The sequence below is a fragment of the Anas platyrhynchos genome, chromosome 12, assembly GCF_047663525.1.
Source record: "Anas platyrhynchos isolate ZD024472 breed Pekin duck chromosome 12, IASCAAS_PekinDuck_T2T, whole genome shotgun sequence".
Taxonomy (NCBI): Eukaryota; Metazoa; Chordata; class Aves; order Anseriformes; family Anatidae; genus Anas; species Anas platyrhynchos.
Window position 1 is genome coordinate 6844731 of NC_092598.1, and position 19484 is coordinate 6864214.

Consider the following 19484-nt stretch of genomic DNA (forward strand, 5'->3'; position numbering starts at 1 on the left):
ATGCCAAGGTATGTCTGAAACCAATACTAGTGTCTTAGAAGTAATTTGCAGGAGTTTTAAATACATCTCTGTGACTCCATAGGCTACACAGCCTTCCGGGTATAGTGCAAATAAGTCTTTATGAAAAGCATTTTCAAAGTGGATCTTTGAACCTGCTGGACTGCACGATTTCTCCTGTGCCATTTTTGATCCATTGTATAAATACAAATTTTGGCACGTGCACAATGTTATAAACTGCATAATTGCTTTTATTAGAATTCTGTGAGTTTGGAGGTACCTGTTCTTTAATTACATTTGGAAAGGTTCCAGGAAAACTCTTCTAAAATGTACTGCTTGCAAAGCCATAGTCGGGCCACCCACAATGACAGCTTTTATTTTCCTTCTATTAGTGATGGACATTTTCATTTAATTTTGGTGTGGGTGTGTGACAGAGCCCCCATGTACTGAGCTGCAGCTTCCCCCTGTTCACTTTCCAGCCGCAGTGTGTCGGGACACCATGGCAGCAACTTGTGACATCTGGATCTAAGCCAAAGCAATGCTACTCGCCGAGTTTTTAGGCTGTCTTTCTGGCTTCCTTGGCCTCCCCTCCCCCTCTAAAAATTGCTGGTGACACTGGAAATGCAAGTCAGTTAATCTCGTCTAAAATCTAAGTGTTAGCCTAAAGCACTGCCTGCAAGAGAAATGCAGAACATTGCTCTGTGAAGTTGCTGTATGTCAGCCGTAAGCACCCAGCACGGAGGTGGGTTTAGTTCCGCTCCTGAGCCCAAATCTCTTGTGTGGCAGGACAGAGAAAGTACAATAGTAGCAAGTCAGCAGGATAGCTGGAACTTCATGCTCCTTGCCAGAAAGTAGGATGTCCAGCTAGCACAAATAAATGTGTAGAACTAATCAAATTAGGATGGACATGCTGTGCAATACAGAGAAATGCATGTAGGCAGAAAATTGTGTTTAATATTTGTAATCAAAAGCATTTATTTGGGACTATAACAGCCGAGTGCTACGTGCAAATTGGGTGAGGAAAAAATGTAAACACTGTTTCTTTGATTTCATTGGGAGTTCGGGTACAGGAGGAATGCTGGATCAAGCTCCTTTTCCAGTGGCTGTGATTAAAAAGCTATGTGAAATGAACTTAGGGGCTTATTGACAGAAAATATTACTGTAAATGGTGGTGAAAACCTATTCCACAGAGATTACTCTTTATTGCTTGGAGTTTGCCAGAATTTATAGGATGCAATCTGAAAACTGTGGGTTTAGAGACCATTTGAGGAAATAACTTCAGTCCTAACACCACGTTTTGAGGCTTCTGCAGAAAGCAGAATTTAATACAGCAACTGGAGAGACGGTGGAATTTTATTCTGTGAACTTTTCAGGCCCTTAAGGAACATGAATTAATGAAGGAACCACACCAACTCAACCAGTAGATGTTTTTGTTACTTATCCAGTTTCCATGTCAGCTGAAATACAGTTACCTATAAACAGAATAACCAGTGACATGGTATAGCCCATGCCATGTGTCACTGAAGAATGCAATTAACCATCATGCAAAAGCAACTTTATTACAGTAGCTCATATTATAAACTGTACACTGGCTAGAAATGCTGAAGTGTGCTTTGTATGTGCTTTTGGGAATATGCTAGACTAGCATTTTCCATTCCTGAGAATGTTGTAGCCAGCTTCAGATTTCACGGAAGTAAACAAAGAAGGCCTCATTGTTTCATTTTATGAGAGTAGCCTTTAACGTTCGGGGAGAGAGGAAAGGATATGGTACAGGAGTAGATCTGCTGTTAGCAGACATCACAGTACTGCCTAGTGCTTTATAAATGTACTCCATGGAAGTAAGAGAACTGCTAATGCTGTTCTAGCTGGAGGGGAAGCCGGCAGCCAGTCCTCTGGGATGCATCGTGTTCTGGCTGTGCCCCCATACCCTACCTGAGGAGCTTCCTGTGGCAGGGAGGTCAGCCATGAACCTCCATTTTGTTTACGACCTCCTTTCTGCAGGAGGAATCTTTCTGGCAGGAGGGATGCAGTAGCAGGTGTGCCCAGATTCTGTAAATCAGACCGACAGAGGAGCTTTGGTCATCTGTGCCAGCTGAAGAGCTCTCACCTCTTCTTTAACTGAATAGCATGGAGTGGGTTAGATAATATATGGACAGCCATACAAATGTAGTTTTGTACCAGATGGTTGCATCCCTGCCACTACTTGTAATCTATATGTATAGCTATGTAATCCTTCCACAAGTTATTTTTCAAGTTGCTCGTATTTTGCAGGATTGGATGTTTTGTCCTGCTACAACTAACAGTTGCTAAACTGTAGGTAAATTATATAAACTCACAAATTGCCTTGAGATTATTCAATGAATAATACAACAAGAATGAAAAACCTTAAAAGTTGTGGTATGTATGGAGCATAACCAAGTATGGAACCTACTTGACTTGTGACAAAGGTGAACATGATGGCTCTTGAAAACTACAAGCTAATTCTAAAGAGGTCCATTTTCATTTGAAAGACATTTCCATGAAGGCTTTTTCACAAGGACTTTCACCCAGCATGTGGTTAATCAGCACTCACTATAAGTGAAGCCAAAGCTTCACAAGAGTGAAACATCTCCATGAGGAGAAACAGAGAGCACAGATATTAACCTGGAAGTACCCTGAATAACCCAACAACTATATAGCCTGGTAAGAAATAGTCACAGAAATGGTCAATTAGCACTGCAAAGTTGCAGAAACTGAATGCAGAGTTAGCAAAAATTTATTTGTTCTGATTCTATTTGTATTCACTCAGTGCCATGTGACTAAAGTTCCTGATTAAAACAAGCCCCCGCTGCTCCACTTTCTCATTGGAAGTACCCTGCTCCCAGTTGTCCAATCATATATTACTTAGGAATCGTATCAATTATTCGGATTAATTTCTAATACAAATATGACTGGAAAAATAATTGAGGTTGACGGAGGCAGAGATGGTAGCTATCAGACAACAGACTTCTATGAATGACTCACTCATCTTAGTGATCAAAAATGTCTCATAATACAGAATTTGCTCTAACAAAGCAGGTAAAACAAAAAAAAAACCATGATGGCATTTTTATTCAGGGCATATTTCTTCTGCATGCCCATCAGATGTGTTACCAATAATATGAGTTCTGTGTTTTGCAGAGACTCTTTATCACTGTGGCCATGATAGCATCATTCTTAGGGGAAATAAATAAATAAATAAATAAATAAATAAAAATCTATAGAATTTCACAAGAAAAGATGGATTCAGAATTAGGAAATACAAAGTTATAGAAAACAATCATCCTTTTCCTGCAATAAGCTAGTGAGTGGAAACAAGAACACTCAATATCTGTGCATCCAGACATCAAGGTGATATGTGTGGAGAGTTTGCACCCCAGTATGATATACCTAGAGCAGATGGATGAGACACTTGTGTGGAACTTGGCTGTGCTCTTGCAAGACTCAGTATGGGGATGAAAGTGAAGCAGTAATTTGCTGCTGGTATAGCACAGCAAAACATCTGCTCTTCCCTTGTAGATAAGAAAGAAATCATGAGTTTCTGAGTCATGGTACCTAGATGAATGTCATAACGCTGGAGATCTTACACAAGAAGTCCATTATGGGTAGTGCAATGCTGTTTATAGGTGACAAATTTCTGCTGGAATGCCATATTTCCTTGTATTCATTCTCTTGTAGATAGAACCAACTGCAGCAGGTGGATGCAAACAGTAAGGGAAGAAAATGGGAAGGAAAAGACCAACTGAAAACATTACAGAACTGATCAGCATGAAAAAGTTATAGCAGCGTCCAACCTGACAGCCTGGGGAGAAGACAGGAGTCCAGTGACAGACCATAGCATGGTAATGATCACCTCTGAGGCAATATATTCTGGCTGGTCATCTGAGGTGGGAAATGCTTGGAAGTGGGGGGCGAGAGAAATCCGTCTGACACCACATTGTTTAGCGCCCTGCTGACTGTGGTGCTTTACTTCTCTAAGGGTTCGCATGGTAACTATGTTTGCACATGGTAACGAGCTGCCTGCAGGATTCTCTGATGTTTATGACTGTCACTGCTGGGGTCTTGATTGACTGGGGGAGCAAAGTGTGATGTGTCCAAGCATGTGAACTGATCAATGTTGCTGCCTACAGGCCAAGAAAGGTTGGGGTCCCCTGCCTAATGCCAAATCAAATTTGGACACATGTCATTTATAGGCACGCAAAGCAGTATCACATTTTTTTCTTCTCCTTTGATCACACTCAGAAACTACAAATCCCCAGGGTGAAGTCTTAACTCCACAGAAAGCAGGCGCAAAACTCCCTTCTGTGGTGCTTGGTTTATGGTGAAAGTTTTGTTGTTGTTGTTGCTTTTCTAAACAGTTCTTATAATTGCTAGAAATCCATGCTTATTTCCCTCCCCTCACAGCAAGTAAAATGTCAGTCTTCACAGTCAGGTGGTCTGCTGAAAACAGTCAAGTCTGTCTGTTCAGGGTGTGGAAGGCTGATTATAAATTTACAGCCCTATAGTTTTATATTTTCTCCTATTATCTACTCTTCAGAGCATGTTTTATGTGTTTTGCTCTGCTGGGACAAATGCTAAGTTGTAGCCAGCTATTTCTTTTGAATGCACTCCGTAGGAGGTGACAGTTGTGTTATTACAAAAAGGTCTTGAAACTTTACCACAACATATTCAGCAAGGTGACGATGTAAAACCATTGTGAAACAAGAGAGAGGTGAAGGAGAAATTCCACACCTGGGAAGTTATTGAATGTTTCAAGGCAGACCATGCTTTAGAAGGGAAAGCATCCCTGCTCTGCCTAATCCACTGCCCCAGCCCAGTGGTCAAGAGCCCTCCAGTGAAGGAGACAGAGCTCCAGCCCACCTCGCATCCATTGTATCCTCCAGCTCATGTGCCAAGTGGAGCAGCCAGGCACCTTAAATTGGCACCATCGACTGCTTACTTTTGTGGTGTGACACTGGGACAATGGAGATTTTGAGTGTGATTGCATTGAGCCATATACAGGAACTCTCTGGCACAAAAGGGAGATCACGGGGTGAGGGACACTTCTGTAAGTGCAAAAAAAACATCAGAAACAAGTTCTGTATTGATTCCCGACCCATTAACTTCGGTTTTATGTTTCCTTTCAGATTATTCAGATCTTTCCTGCTTTACTGATGTTTTCTCTAGAAGGGGAAGTGGAACCTGACAGCATGGACTAGAGCAGTCGAGACCAGAACCGAGTGCTCCTTTTGGCTCAATACACGTAGGTGGTGTGCAGTCAGCTCCTTTGTGAACATCCGTGATGGAGAGTAAGTGCTCAGTAGTGGGTCTTGGCTATCACAGCTGGATTTCCTTCACAGGCAGCCTTATCTGTGTTTGATTTTGATTGTTTGTGTGTTTTCCTTGAAGATGTGTTTGGAAACAATGGACCACAGCAGTACATTCTCTCCAAACGAAGCTGGATGGCTGATACCGGACCCCACTCCCCTCTCCCAACACCAACACCGAGACCCCCGCACATTTCTGCTGAGCCCCACACCTCCTCCACCACCCCCCGCACCTCCCTCGTTCCTCAGCTCCCCGCAGGTGCCGCGGCCGCCTCCCCCCTGCTCTGCCTAGCCTCCCGCAAACCCTCCGCATCCCACCGCCCCCTGCCCAGGTGCCTCCCCTGGCTCTCTGCGGCCCCTGGCCTCCTCGGCACGGCTCGGCACGGCTCGGCACGGCACGGCTCGCACCGCACGGCTCGGCACGGCTCGGCACAGCCCTACCCCGGCCCGGCCCGGCCCGGCCCGGCCCCGCCGCCTCCCCATTGGTCCCTCCCGCTCCCCTCCGCTCCGCTCCGCGGCGCCCCCCGGGCGGCGGCCAGGCCGAGACGCGGCGCCGGAGGCAGCGCTGCCCCGCGGCGGCGGCGGCGGCGGCGGCTTAAAGCGTGCGCGCCCGCGGCGAGGGCGCGCTCACCTGGGCGCCGCTCCATGGGCTCCGCCGCCGCGCACAGAGCCGGCCGCCGGAGCCGCTGCGGGGCAGAGCCCAGGTGACCATGCGGGGGAGCCGGGCTCGGCCGCCGCACGCTTCGGGGAGCAGGTAGCAACGCTCCAGGTGCGCGGCGGAACATGGACTGTCTCCTGCTGCTCGGCTGGACGGTACCTGTTGCGGTTCTCAGCGGCTGCTCCATGCAATTCCCGACCCTCCCGTGGCTTGGAAGCGCTGTAAAGGCAGGTCGAGAGCACTTTCTTTTGCAATCGCCTAGAGTGCTTGCATACCAGGTTACTGCACAGTCTCTGGTGCCTTGTCTTTCTGCCTTCCCTTGTCAAGTAAATCTCGCCCAATGCTTCTTTTTTCTCTCTCTCTCTTTTTTTTCTTGCAGACCCTTCAGTTGTGCTGCCTCTGTTGCATGTTTCATGCAGCAACTTTAACCAGTGACAGCATCAGCATCAGTGAATTAAATCATGGTTTGTATAGCTCTTTGTGTTATCTATGTACGTGATGTATGTGAACATTTGTGTGGATGCTTTTTTTTTTTTTTTTTTTTTTTTTTTTTTTGGTAGACTGAGCGTTCAAAGTGAAGAAGCCACGGTGTTCAGGGAACATAAAGTGAAAGCAAGTTGGCTGCCATAAAATAGCTAACCCTGGGCAGAGATTAACTTGTTCAGCTCTGCATGCAAAAGCTAAAAAGAATGATAGGTAAAGGCAAAGTGAGTGAATAAACGAGCTGGTAAATACATCCACGTTTACATGTGCAATTAGGAAGATGAATGTGTATGTAGCCACAATAACAAAACCTCATGCATCTGTTAAGGAAGCAATGAGACAAAAGTAATGAAAAGATTTGGGTGGGAGGGTGGAAGAAGCAGATCAGTGCAGGCTAAGGGAAAGTAAACCTGGAGAGAAAGAACTCCTCTGAATGAGAGCTGAGGAGCAGTTTGTTCCCAGGTTGCAGAGACTAGCACTTAGATGCTGATGAGTTTGGGAAGTTTGAAGTGCAGTGTATGCTTTTTATTGGGTGAGAGTGGAAACAAAGTACAATATAGAACCACACCAGGGTGCAGAAAGGAAAACCCTGTTGCACCCCATCATCTGCTCACTGGGGGATTCCCTCTCTCCAGCAGCTGCTTGCATTTTTTGGCCACTAGCCTGCTTAGAGTCCTCAACTTCTGCCGTTGATTAACGCCACTTGAGGAAAGTGAAAGCTCTTGATGTATTGTTTCCACCGTCTAAGAAAAAACAACTTATCATTGGTTATGTGCTCAGCTTAATGTGCGTCCAATAAAATCTATTTAGGCGAGGAGAGTGGTAGTTTTTGCAACATCTGTTACGACATAAGAAGGAAGAGATTTTTTCTTCTTTCCAAAGGGTGTTAGAAGTGGATTGTCTGACTGTCAAATCTATGGACATCTTTAAGTATTTGCAGAGAAGTACAGCTCAATGGTTCAATGGGGCAGGGAAGCAGTTTAGTCAGCATAGTTACTCATATAACTGGGAACTGGTGCCAATGGTGCTAGTTCAGCAAATGACTAAAATTCAGACCAAGCTTCCAGCATCCAAGTAATCCCTGTATGGGTAGTTCAACAGCAGTGGTCATGTACTTCAAGCTAAGTGCCTGCTAGCTGGATCATGGCCTCTATTTTTTTTTTTTCCTTTCCTAGGTTGTGTGAGTAGATCTTCTTGCAAATAGTTTTGTAATTTTTCACGTATTTTATCCAAAACAATAAAGTTCTTTGACACGCAATTAGCAATGTCTGACTAAAGGTTATTAGGTAGGATGTAATCTCTTTCTGCTGAAGGTCAATTACAATTTGAAACCCAGTCTAATCGAGTCACTACAAAGAGATGAGGTCTCGCTCAGTTAAGGCATTAATAAATTAATCCTTTAATCCATTTGAACAAGTGGTACAGTTCTACAAAGTCCCAGTCATGGTTCCCCCTACAGTGATACAATATTTGCTGCATTCTTAGGGAAGGAAAAAAAAAAAAAGAAAACCAAAGCAGCCTTCACATTTCACAGCAATTAATACAGGGGGAGGGGAAAATCTACAGATCTGCTGGTGATGACAAATGTCTTCAGAAGAATGATTGTGGGAATGTTCACAGCTATGCTAGTTAGTCTGTACCTCTCAGTGGGGCAGAAAGGAAACAAACACAGTTTGAGAGCCTGTGTAACTTACAGGGATGAATATACGCAGTCAAGACTATATACACATAGCCTGTAGAGCTTTCAGGCCTTTACTTAAATGATGGAATTCTTCATACCATAGTGAAAGCCTGCTGCTTACTGTGTAAGAATGACACTTACCTTATTTGCTGGATGCTAAAGCTGATGGCTAACTTTTTTATCGTTACAGATTATGTATTTGTGACACCTGTCAAAGTGGATTCCAGTGGATCGTACATTTCACACAATGTTTTGCACAGTACTAGGAAAAAGAGATCAACTCAGAGTTCAAAGAGTTCCTTGCACTACAAATTTTCAGCATTTGGACAGGAACTTCATTTAGAACTTAAACCTTCAACCATTTTAAGCAACAGTTTTATTGTCCAGGTACTCGGGAAAGATGGAGTCTCAAATTCTCAGGAACATGACATTGAGCAGTGTTTCTACCAGGGATTTATAAGGAATGATAGCACCTCCTCAGTAGCAATATCTACGTGTGTAGGCTTGGTAAGTGTTTCTTTAAAACAAATCAGTGTTCGAAGTATTTTCATATACGGAACAGTAGCCGTTTTGGCAAAGATCTGTATGTATGTACCATATACAATTTGGTGACTTTCCTAAAACCACTAGTGTATTTAACAGAAGAGATTTAGTTATAGCCACTGAACTGCATCACACCTTTTGTAATTTTTTATCATAGCCTTTGAGGAAAAAACAGAAGATTGACCAGTAGTCCTAGTAATTAACCCATAGCAATTTTCATTTGCTATAGTTTGTGATAGTTTCTCCTTCTTTCACCTGCTTTTAAGTAAATGTTCTTGTTGCTTTAGTGAACTACTTTGGACAAAGAAAAAATCAATCCACAATTTAAGAGCAAAAAATATTTATACCTAGGTTTGTCAACTACTTTAAGGAAGGGTGAATTTCTTAGCTCAGTAGGAGTTATGAACAAATCCTTTGACAATTGCAGCCTACTTTGGTTTATAAGTCTTGACGAGTTGATCTCTTATGAACGTGTTAAATGTTATCTTTGCATATTTTATATTTATGGCTGTCATCCAAGTTCATGAAAAATTATTATGCACAAATGATTTTATTTTTTGTTTTCAAAATACATTTGACAGTGCTCTTTGCCTGCAGAGAAGTCTTTATTGACTTAACTCAGAATAGTCATCTACAGAATTAATGGTTATTGATGGCTTTTAGGCAAAAGATCTTACACCTTGCCTGCAGTCTGCTATGAATGCAGATTAGAGAAGGGAAATTCAACAATGTTAGGTTATATGAAGCTGTCTTTATGCTGTGCAGTTCATTAGGGTCCAGAGGATATGTTAGGTTACCCTCTAGAAATCTTTCTTGCAAAGGTACTTGACCATAAGGGTTATTAAACTGCATGATGGGACCAAAAGAGGGGCACTTCAGACATCCAGTGTTTCCTTTGAAATAGTAATCAGTGACTTGAGAAGAGGGTGGTTCACTTGGAAGAACTGTTGAATACTGATAATTGGTTGCAAGTAGTCTGGATTATATTTTGTATGCTCTACTTTTTATTTTACTTTTTTTTTTTTTTTTTTTTTTCCCTGTGTTGGTTACAGCAGTTTGAAGGAATTAATATTTTATAGTTCATTTGAACAGTTGCAAATGTGATTTTGGAGCAGGTGCCAGGAACAGGAATGAAACTTTCTTTTGTTTTTATATTTGGAGTCCCAAAGTCTCCATATCAGGTGTGCTTAGTTGTGAATTTCTATAGAAATTAATTTTCAAAACTACAAGCTTTTATTGTTTTTATTCCAACAAAAGCCATTTTCACTCATTGCAGTGTTTGCCATTTCCTCTAAGGGAAGTGCTCTACCTACATACAACAGTTAAAATTTGGGTGATCTCCCCCGCTTGGTCACGTTTTGTTTTCTAACATGCTTTATGAGCTAAGTGAAGCTGGGCTTGTCATGTCTTGTCTGGAGAAGGAAGGTTCAAGTCTGCCTCAGGTCACAGAGAAACAGAATGTGGTGATCTTAACTGAGACTGAAATGGATCTTTTACCACTGTCTCGACATAGAGATTGTTATGACTGGTACTTATGACTATTACTTAGAAAAGATCCAGAAACTGATCAAAAGAGAATAAATACTGTGGCTTGAACAAATTTATTATGGCACAACATTTTCAGTACCTACACTATCATCAATTATAATCTGTCTTTTTCTTTAATCAGTTCCAAGATTCAACAGATTTCACCTTAAATTGTTATTTTAAACTGGTAAATGAAGTAAACCTTATAATAATCTCCTGCAGAGTCAGTATTACAAATAACGCAAAATTGTTCCTTTCTCCGTATCCATCCATTAATTTCAGTGCACCTAGTGAATATCAGGAAACTCATCAACAGGGCTCTTAGTCTTTCAGTTTGCAAGGCTGCCTTAAAAATGTGTCGTCAACTGTCTGTAATGACAACCACGTCATTTTTACTGTGATCCAAATTCAGTGATCATATGTTAAGTCTGGACGCTGTGCTCTGATCAAGAGAACCTTGTGAATAGCTCCTATATCCTCTTTGCACCAACTACTTTTGTCACTTGGTTGCCCTTCTTTCCTATTTGTTTTGTTCACTGCAATTAAACCGAAAGTGGTGTTTCTTCTATATGGTTGGTAGCACTAATCTTTCCATTGTTCCTTTCATTAGCAATAGCTTCTCTACAATAAAACTGCAGTGACCCATTCTTTCAAGCCTGGAACACCACAATGTGATTTGGAAGCAATTGCATTTCAATAGACTACAGGGACTCTTTGATCTAATTTTTTGGATGACCTAGAGTATTCAGTCATTCAGTTGTCTGTTATCTGCCGTTGCCTGCAGAGTGGACTTTTGAGAGTGTCTATATGAAAAGGTTTGTTAGGCAGGATGACCTTAACTTAACACTGGAAAGGAGCAAGAATTTGTTGCTTCAGTATATATCTATTAAGAGATGGACGTATCTTACACTTTAATAGCTTAGTTGACACTAAGGCCTCACGTTTTTATGCTGACTTGTTGATTTGAGACTGAATGTTTCCATCAGTCAATGCAATTTCCTTGATGTGTCAAAAGGCAAAACTGGGCCCACACTCTTTTTCTGAATAAGTACTCACGTAAATTAAGTTAGCATTTTAGGGTAGTGTTTACAGAATTACTATGAGTACTGCCTCTTGCCTTTTCATCTTTAAAGTGTTTAGGTATTTTGATTGTCAATGGGAAACTTGCTTTCTTCTGTACACTTTTGCTTCAGTCAGCATCCTTTACTTGCTAGAGCATCAGCTATGCAGCAAGAAAGCTGTGATTTTTTTATTTATTTATTTTGATGAAATGAACTTGTATGCAAGAAATCTTGTTTAGATCTTAAGTGCCTGCTACACTGTCAGGCATTCAGTAACAGCATCACACTTTCTTGGTAACAGCGTGTCAGATTTAGTAAAATTCAGGCTCATGGTCTACAACATGGAGTCATTCAGTCAGTTTATCAAAAATGCTCAAAATACAGGTATAGTTTCTACACCTTCATAAAAATGTGTTCTGGACTATCTGTAGAGAAGATAATACATTCTCTCCAAAGAAGCTGTGATTATTTTTTTTTAATGTTCATATATTTTGCTAATACTTCCTCACTCTCAGGGCTGCTTTTGTTTTGTTTAGCTCTCTAACTTTGGGTCAGTGAGTTCATTTACATTTGTAAATATAAAATTAATTTCTTCCTTTGTCATCATCTTAATGTCTCCCAAATAGAAAATCCTGTAAAATTTTCAACTCCTTTCCCCACTGATGTTCATTGTCACTTTTAATAAAACTCTTCTGATAGTCAAGAATGACTTGGATATTCCTTCAAGTTCCACAAGTTCCTTGTGCTTTCCCAATGTGTACATCCAGGCCACTGCTTTGTCCTGTTTGTGTGTTCAATTCAAGCTGCTCATTCTTCCCCACTTTTTTTCCAAGCTCCTGTCTTGAGCTAATTCATACTTATTCAAATTACAGTTTATTATTACTGATATTATTTAGTAATATATCATTACTTATATTTGCCTTTAGCTATATTATTGGGACCCAAAGCCACATAACAAAGTTTTTTTTTTTTTTTTTTTTTTTTTCCCCAGTTTTCCTGAAATAGTTGGTGCAGGCCATTGTTAGAATAAGGCTTATTTTTATTTTTTTTAGGAAGTATTCAGTTTGGCCATTTCTCTATTCCCAACTACTTGCCCTTGCCCCTTTGCCCATCCTCATACACATACTGTGCACTCTATCCTGTGTTAAAAACAGGTATCTATGTCAGGTTCACCATCTTTAAACCCACTTCCAGGATGACTCTGTCTTTAAAAGCCTTACTACTGTTTGTATGTTGATTGTCTCTATTTACATGCTTTTTTGTCTACTTTCTGTCTCCTTATGTGCTGCATATGCTCAGTCTATGTATACATAATCTCTTGTATAAGTGAGAGGTTTGCAGTCACACAGTAAATCAGGGCAGAATAAAAGAGAACCCTAGAGTTGTCAGTAGTCAAGTTGTATTCTAGAGACAGTCTTAAAAGTAATTTATAACTGTGCATTTAGGAACTGAAATCACACTACCCTTGTGAACAAGAACCCTCTCTTTAAGAGTCAAGCAGGTTTACATTGTAGTCCAATACACAAAACATAGAAAATACCGATCATAATGAATGAGTTGGTTTTTATTTATAGCATTTGTGGGAATGTTGCTGCTATTTGGTGGAGGAGAGGTGAGGGCATCTGACAAGTACAAAGCATGTGCCCCCTGAGAAGAGAAAAGAAAAAAACATGTACCACATAAAGGAGTGCTCCTACCATTACATCATAGAGGAGACATGCATCTGTATTTTGGGTCAGAGAGAAAATCAGCACAGTTCAGTGGAACAGTTCAAGTACTTTAAAACTGTATGATACAGAGTTTTATTGTTTAGACCAAATTCATCGCTAAACAAATGTGCTAGCATGGAGGCCTGACAGACTGCACCTGCTTATGCTAGAAGAGAATATGGGCCATTCTGCCCCTTTTATTTATGTACCTCAATTAGAAGAGTGGAGTCAGCTTCGAGCACTAGCTAGTGCCCTGCTTTGTTTTTGGTAAGATGTGATTGAATCTTTCATTATAAGGGGCCTCTTTCTCTTGTCTCAAGTTCTGTTGTGTTTGTTAGTGTCTAGTCAAGGGAAGAGAAAGAGGAGGGAAGGATGAATCATGTTACACTCACTGAGCTGTCAGAGGAGTCTATGACTGGAGAAAGGGTTAGGTGTAGCTCTGAGAGATAAACAGGAGATGTATTAATTCGCTGGTAGTTGTGTGTGCATGTCTGAGGGCAGGACTTTTCTCAAAATATCAAAGAACCCACAAAATTAAAGCCTCTTAGCATAGTCTGGCCACCTAAGAGGCAGGCAGGCAAAGCAACCATGCATTGTAGACATTTAATTGCACCCCGTATTAGTATTATTTAAGCTCATACTAACAACTTCTTATACCTAGAGCTCACACTTAAGTCCAATTAAGTAGATTGAGACAAATCCCAATGTTCTTATTCAGACAAACTCCCATCATAATCAGTGAGCTGGACTGGTGGTAAAAGTACAAAACAATTGCTGTTTGCAATGAAGTTCCTTTAAAAACCTACCACTGTAAAAATAGGACAAAATTTGGCCCAATAGGACCTTGAAGAGAAGATTTGTTTCATTCTGAAAGCTATTTTACTCCATCTACAAGTCAATATACAAACTATAATTTTTGCTGTTACACCAGAACAAAATGAACAGCATATGGAACATATGTTCTTTGACCTTCTTTATATTCACACACCAACACATCTCTATCCTCTATAAAACACAAATTATATTTCAAAGAATCATCACTTTGTCCACCATCTTGATAGACATTGGGTAATTATTCATCCCATAATACAGTAAAGAGGAAAGGAAAAATTTTCCAAGGAAAATGAGGTGACTGAAAAAAAGCATTCTTGAAGATATTTTAAATTATACTAGACAAACCCAAATATTTTTGTATTGACTGTTGATAGGAAATGAATTGCACGATTAGGTTATTGATTACCCTCCTGCATATCTGTCAGATAAGCTTTCTGTTCAGCTCTGGTTTTAACTCTGCAAGACAAAGACAGTGTTATCCCAGGCAGTGTGATCCTACTGTTTCCTCAAAGGTGAGATATGGAGTTAGATAGGTTTAAGGTTGGAGGAATAATATGTCTCCACTGGACAGGAGGACTAATAGAGGTTGTGGTTCTTCCGGGTTTTATAAAAAAAAAATAAAAATGTAACCCTTGAACATACATAGAGGAAATACTGCCACTGAGTATGAGCAGTTTGGCTCCATCAGCCTGAACACAGTGGCTGTGAATATAGAACAGTTCTCAAGACTGCCCACAGGAGCTAGTCCTCTAAGTCATTTTTGCCTGCTCCATTATTGCTTAACTGGCAGTAAGAGCATGGAAATTGTTTGTTGGTGTATTTCAGAACAAACTTTAGGCTGTTGAGAGCACCAGTGCTTGCACCCTAAAAACAGTGCCAGAAACGGGGCGTCATCCACTTGTGTGTAGATAGGCAGTTTGTCCTGACCTTTTTTTTTTCTAAGAAGCAGTATTGTGACTTCCAAATGAATCACTAGACTTTATCTATACTTGAAACATCAGCATTTTTCTTGCTGTAGCAAAATCTTTCCACAAAGCTTAGTTCCCACAGTTTCCCTAGTCCGCTTGAGAGAAGCTAATAGTCAAATGCCCTCATAAGGGTCAGGAGAGGATGACCTGTCTGCGCAGACTTGACCTCCTCATAACAGGATGTCTTTGATGTAAATGAGGATTTTTATTTTAAGTGCCACTATTTTGTTTGGACCATACTATCTCTGCTGCTGAGATGCAACATATTCTCTTCTCCACAGTCATGAACTACTGAACATCTAACATATTTCCCGTTTTAGAGGCAGATTCTAAAAACTAATAGCCGCTTTCAGTTACTAATAATTAACTTAAACAAGATTTTATTTCTCTTTTTCCCCTTCCTCCACTTCAAAAGTGCTTGAGGAAGATACCGGGTCTGCATACCCAGAATAGAGTCTTTTGTTTACCCAAACCACAATGACAACCTGTGAAACTGTAGTTCAAGTCCAACTCAAGCAGCCCACTCCCACAGCTCCTTACATGACACACAGCAGTGGAGTGAGTGAAAAGCAGAGGAGTATCTTGGTTGTGCCTTGGTACTGCAGCACAGTCCACTTAATTTGAGCAAACAGCGATATCAAAATTGTTCGTAATCACTGTTTTCTTAAACTTGCTTCCTCCTTAGTCTCTGTACAAGCAGTACACCGGTTTGGCGCTTACAATTTTTTATCGCAGTTATGTTTATGTGCACAAGGTATTTAAGATAATGCTTTCAGATTTGCAATGGTTGTGTCTCTGACGCACAGTGTGCCCCATACTCAAAAGAGATTTAGTTTGATCACTGGGACTGCCGTCCAGTACTGCCAACGATGAGAGAAAGGCAGAGGTCTGAAAACTGTTCTCAACTTCAGTGGTTTTGAAATTTGCAGTCCATGGATAGGGTAAGATAAAAGCTGGGGCCATGCTGTGCAAAGGCATCCAGAGTTGTGATGCTAATAATTTATCAGTTGGTTCTTTAAGACAATTTCAGAGCTATTTGCATCTGATTTCACTGTCTCCTGGACATAAGTATTGCTGTGGACCTATGGATTTCTCTGGGGGATTTCTAGAAGATACCTGTCTTTTTCTTTGAAAGTTGCACTGTTCAGCGATAACCTGACAACACCCCCACTAAAGTGAACAGTCTATTTAGGCATCAGAAGTGTTCCCCCTAATTTCCTGATCACGCACAGCTGTTAGCTCTGTGCGACACATTTTGGTCTTCTCTCAGTGAACTAGTAGGAGAAGGGTTAAACTTAGTTATCTACAGTGAGAGCTACGCTGGACCTGCAGTGAGAGCTAGCACTGAACCTACCGCAAGTTCTATCAGCTGAAGCTCAGACTTCATTATCTTTTTTTGTAAAACCCACTCATTTTGTGTTAGGAAGGCTCTGACTAGCCCTTAAATGGTATCTGAATTGAACCTTAATGGATAATTACATTACAAACAAGGTTTTCCTCTGTCTTTTTGATCATGTCACTGGGAGCAAAAATGTTGGTTCTTTCTTGCCTTTTCTTATCCCATTTTAATCCCAATTCTGTTGCTGCAGGTCTACCATAAATTACAGTATGCTAAAGGAATTTCCTATTGATTTGCTCTGACAGTGATTTGACCAGCTATGTGAATAGCTGATGGAAGCTGAACTTAACTTTGGTTCAGACAGTAGAGCGTTGACTAAAGCTTCGAGGTAAACATTTACAGAAACCTGAAATCATAATGCCTTGCAGCTCAGCACAATTTACAAATGTATTAATTAAGCTTCAGTACTGGCTTTACTCTGTGTTAGAAGAGACTCATAATAGGTTGACATCAGTAACCTTTTATTGTTTATCGTGCTCGGAAGTCACTAAGAATGAGGGTGAAGAAATGTCAAATAATCAGGTCATATGCAAGTGAATGAGTCTTGATGGTTGAAGCTTAGTACCGTGGGAACCATTATTGTCCAGAGTAATTTCTGGAACAGTCAAGTTAATTTCTTTTTTCAATGTTAATTCATAAGCTGGGGAAATCTACAAACAATTTATACAGTCAGATGAAAATTCTTTTCCTGAGTCTCATAGGTAGCTTCACAGCTAGTTCCTGACACAAATTAGTAAAACAAAAAAGTCTGATGACAAAGATAACAGGTCTTGAAGTTATTCTTACTGGAATAGCAAGGTCCAGCATAAATGCATTTAATAGAAGAGGAAGCTGAAGCAATAAAGTGATATTTACTTGTAGAGACAATAGGGCATTGCCTTTTCACTCTTCTGTGGCATTAACATTTCTAGCTGCCCCACTATGTACACAGCTCTCATGGCTTTATGCTGTGAGGACTGGATTCTTGCTGTTCACAGTGGGATCACTTGAATGCTTGTGCCTGCCTGCCTAATATATGTTAATTGAAGGACTTTTGTGTCTCAACATCTTTATTAATATTAATGGAATGAGATTTTTAATGGACCTATACAAAATATGCTTGACCTAGCTTAAGCCCTCACTTTTGTTTTTCTACTCTGCAGCACAGTGTGGCTTCCAACTAATTTAAGAACGTAATATTATATTCTGTGGCAGAATACACAAACTAATGAAATGTGGATTACTCTTCAGATCTTCAGTTTCTTTGCCATGCAATATAAAATTTATGTAACATCAGAATATAATTAGTTTTTTTAAATAATGAAATTAAAAACAGATTTGCTTTTTCTTCATGCAAATTAATGCATTTCAGCGAAGAGACTGAGCATTTAAAAATAAATCTGTCTTGAGCAAGCTTGTCTTATGTGACACACATTCTTCTTTTTTTTCGGAAGAAGTCATGAAAACAGTAGGTCTTAAAATTAGGCTAGACTAAACCTCAAGAAATATTTTCAGTTAATACTGTAATGGGATTATTATCTGGTCATGGTATAGGGTAGGTATAAATGGTGTAAAGCAGTGTCAGAGAAGAAAATTTAAACTTTTCAAAAAAATGTGGCTACCCAGTTTAATTTCCTGCTAACACTTGATAGAAAGTTGTACTATTTATCTTGGTTGATGCAAGTATAAATTAACGATTATAGTACCGATCTTGATCTAGGGCCAGCCTGATTTTTCTGCAGCCCGCCCTGGATCTGTGGATAATTACAGTACAGACGAGAAAAATGTTTCTGTCACTTTTGCACTTTTTTGCTACTTCTTCTGTCAGAGGATCATTTCTTATAGTCTGCTCTACAGACTTACATTGTTTGCAATAGCTGTCTGTGAAATCACTGTAGAGACCAACCTACCACAACAGTATATCCAGCCCCAAGTTTCTTTCTCTGATTGCTGGCTGCTCTTCATGCTAGAAGCCATGCTGAAGGCTGCATGGATATTTTTTGCATTCTCAACATCGTGTGCTGATGATCAGATTGTTTTCTCGCCTCTAGCAAAAGGTTGAGCAAAGGGGAGAAAAAGGACAACTTCCAGGCCGAGACAGAAGCGAGCAGCTGACATCCTTTGATTCCTGTACTACAGTATCTTTCACTGTTATTGACAGGTATTTGTTGGTTTAGGGGCTTCACCTAAAGCTTGTGGAGAGTAAAAAGTTTTGTGCTGGCTTTTCTGGATCAGAACCTGTCCTCAGGAGAGTTCCTCCATGTATCATCTTGGCCATAGAATGAAGAGCGACACCATTTCTTTGGGTAAAATTACTACAATTACTCCTTGATTTAGAAAGGCATTTTTCAAATGGAGAGTAGTGCTGGCTCATCAGGAAAGTGAAGCATGTCAGTTTCCACTGACAGACCCTAAAACACATCTTGTAAATAATCCAAGGTATTACTGTATAATCAGATTTTCCTGAGTTACAAAATGGAGGAAAATGGCCTACCTGAAAGGCAAAGAAACCCATCTACAGACTGCCTGTATCCTATTCTAAGGGACTACGCAGACTAACAGCAGCCAGACATGAAATGAAGCAGGAGTTCAGGCAGCTTCCCAGAGAACCAGCTGCTGCTACTGCTGCTGGAAAATGCAGTGAAGTGCTTGGCATCTGGTGCCTGCAGCTGCCAGATGTGTTTCAGTGGACTAACACCAAATGTTTTCATTATTGCTATGCTGCCAGGATATTATGACAATGAAAGAGAAAAGGAAGTGCAATGGCCACCAAAAATTTCAAAGTCAAAACTAAGTAAATGTAAAGAGGTTACTTGGCCTAATCCTGATCAAGTCTTGGCATTTAGAGTAAAAGAGGAAAGTAGTTTCAGGCTTGTTTCCCTTGGTTGACAGGAGTTGGATTTCACAGTCTTTGACCTGCAAAAATGTGCAAGGATTTTAACACCTGTCTTCCTGGGAACACCTGTAGGAGGCAAGACCTTATTTGTTTTTTGCTCTTGGTAGGAGAGCTGAATAATTGGATAGAGGAGGACATGTAGTGTCCTATAGAAACAGTTAAGTGATACTTGTGATTCCTCTGCCTATCGGAGAGCCCTTGGTGGTAATTTTCATTGTCTGAAGCAGGGTCCTACAGCTCTCACTCAGTGAAGGTTATACATGAACCCAAATACAGGGTGGGAGCCATGACAGAGCAGCATACAGTCAGGGCCATGTGTCACTGAACATCAGACTAATGGTATGGTGACAAAGTTCTGGTTTCTACATCAGCCTGCGTGACAGATGTAACACCAGTGAAAGGATAATTTGGACCTGAAGCTGAGC

At 40.7% G+C, this 19484-nt stretch overlaps 1 protein-coding gene across 7 annotated transcripts in view; it reads left to right on the forward strand.

The window, feature by feature from the left end:
* Window positions 1-19484, forward strand: part of ADAMTS18 (ADAM metallopeptidase with thrombospondin type 1 motif 18) — a 187608-nt gene that overhangs the window by 102287 nt on the left and 65837 nt on the right. For 3 of the 7 annotated variants that reach the window (XM_072043722.1, XM_038185531.2, XM_038185532.2), the window contains 5 exons: window positions 3694-3857; window positions 5142-5303; window positions 5404-6257; window positions 6359-6443; window positions 8334-8650. In XM_072043722.1, the coding sequence (XP_071899823.1) occupies window positions 6105-6257; window positions 6359-6443; window positions 8334-8650 (555 nt within the window). In that variant the 5' untranslated portion in view covers window positions 3694-3857; window positions 5142-5303; window positions 5404-6104. The remainder of the gene's footprint in view (window positions 1-3693; window positions 3858-5141; window positions 5304-5403; window positions 6258-6358; window positions 6444-8333; window positions 8651-19484) is intronic. The other 4 variants (XM_038185533.2, XM_072043723.1, XM_038185534.2 and 1 more) reach the window with 3 other exon arrangements.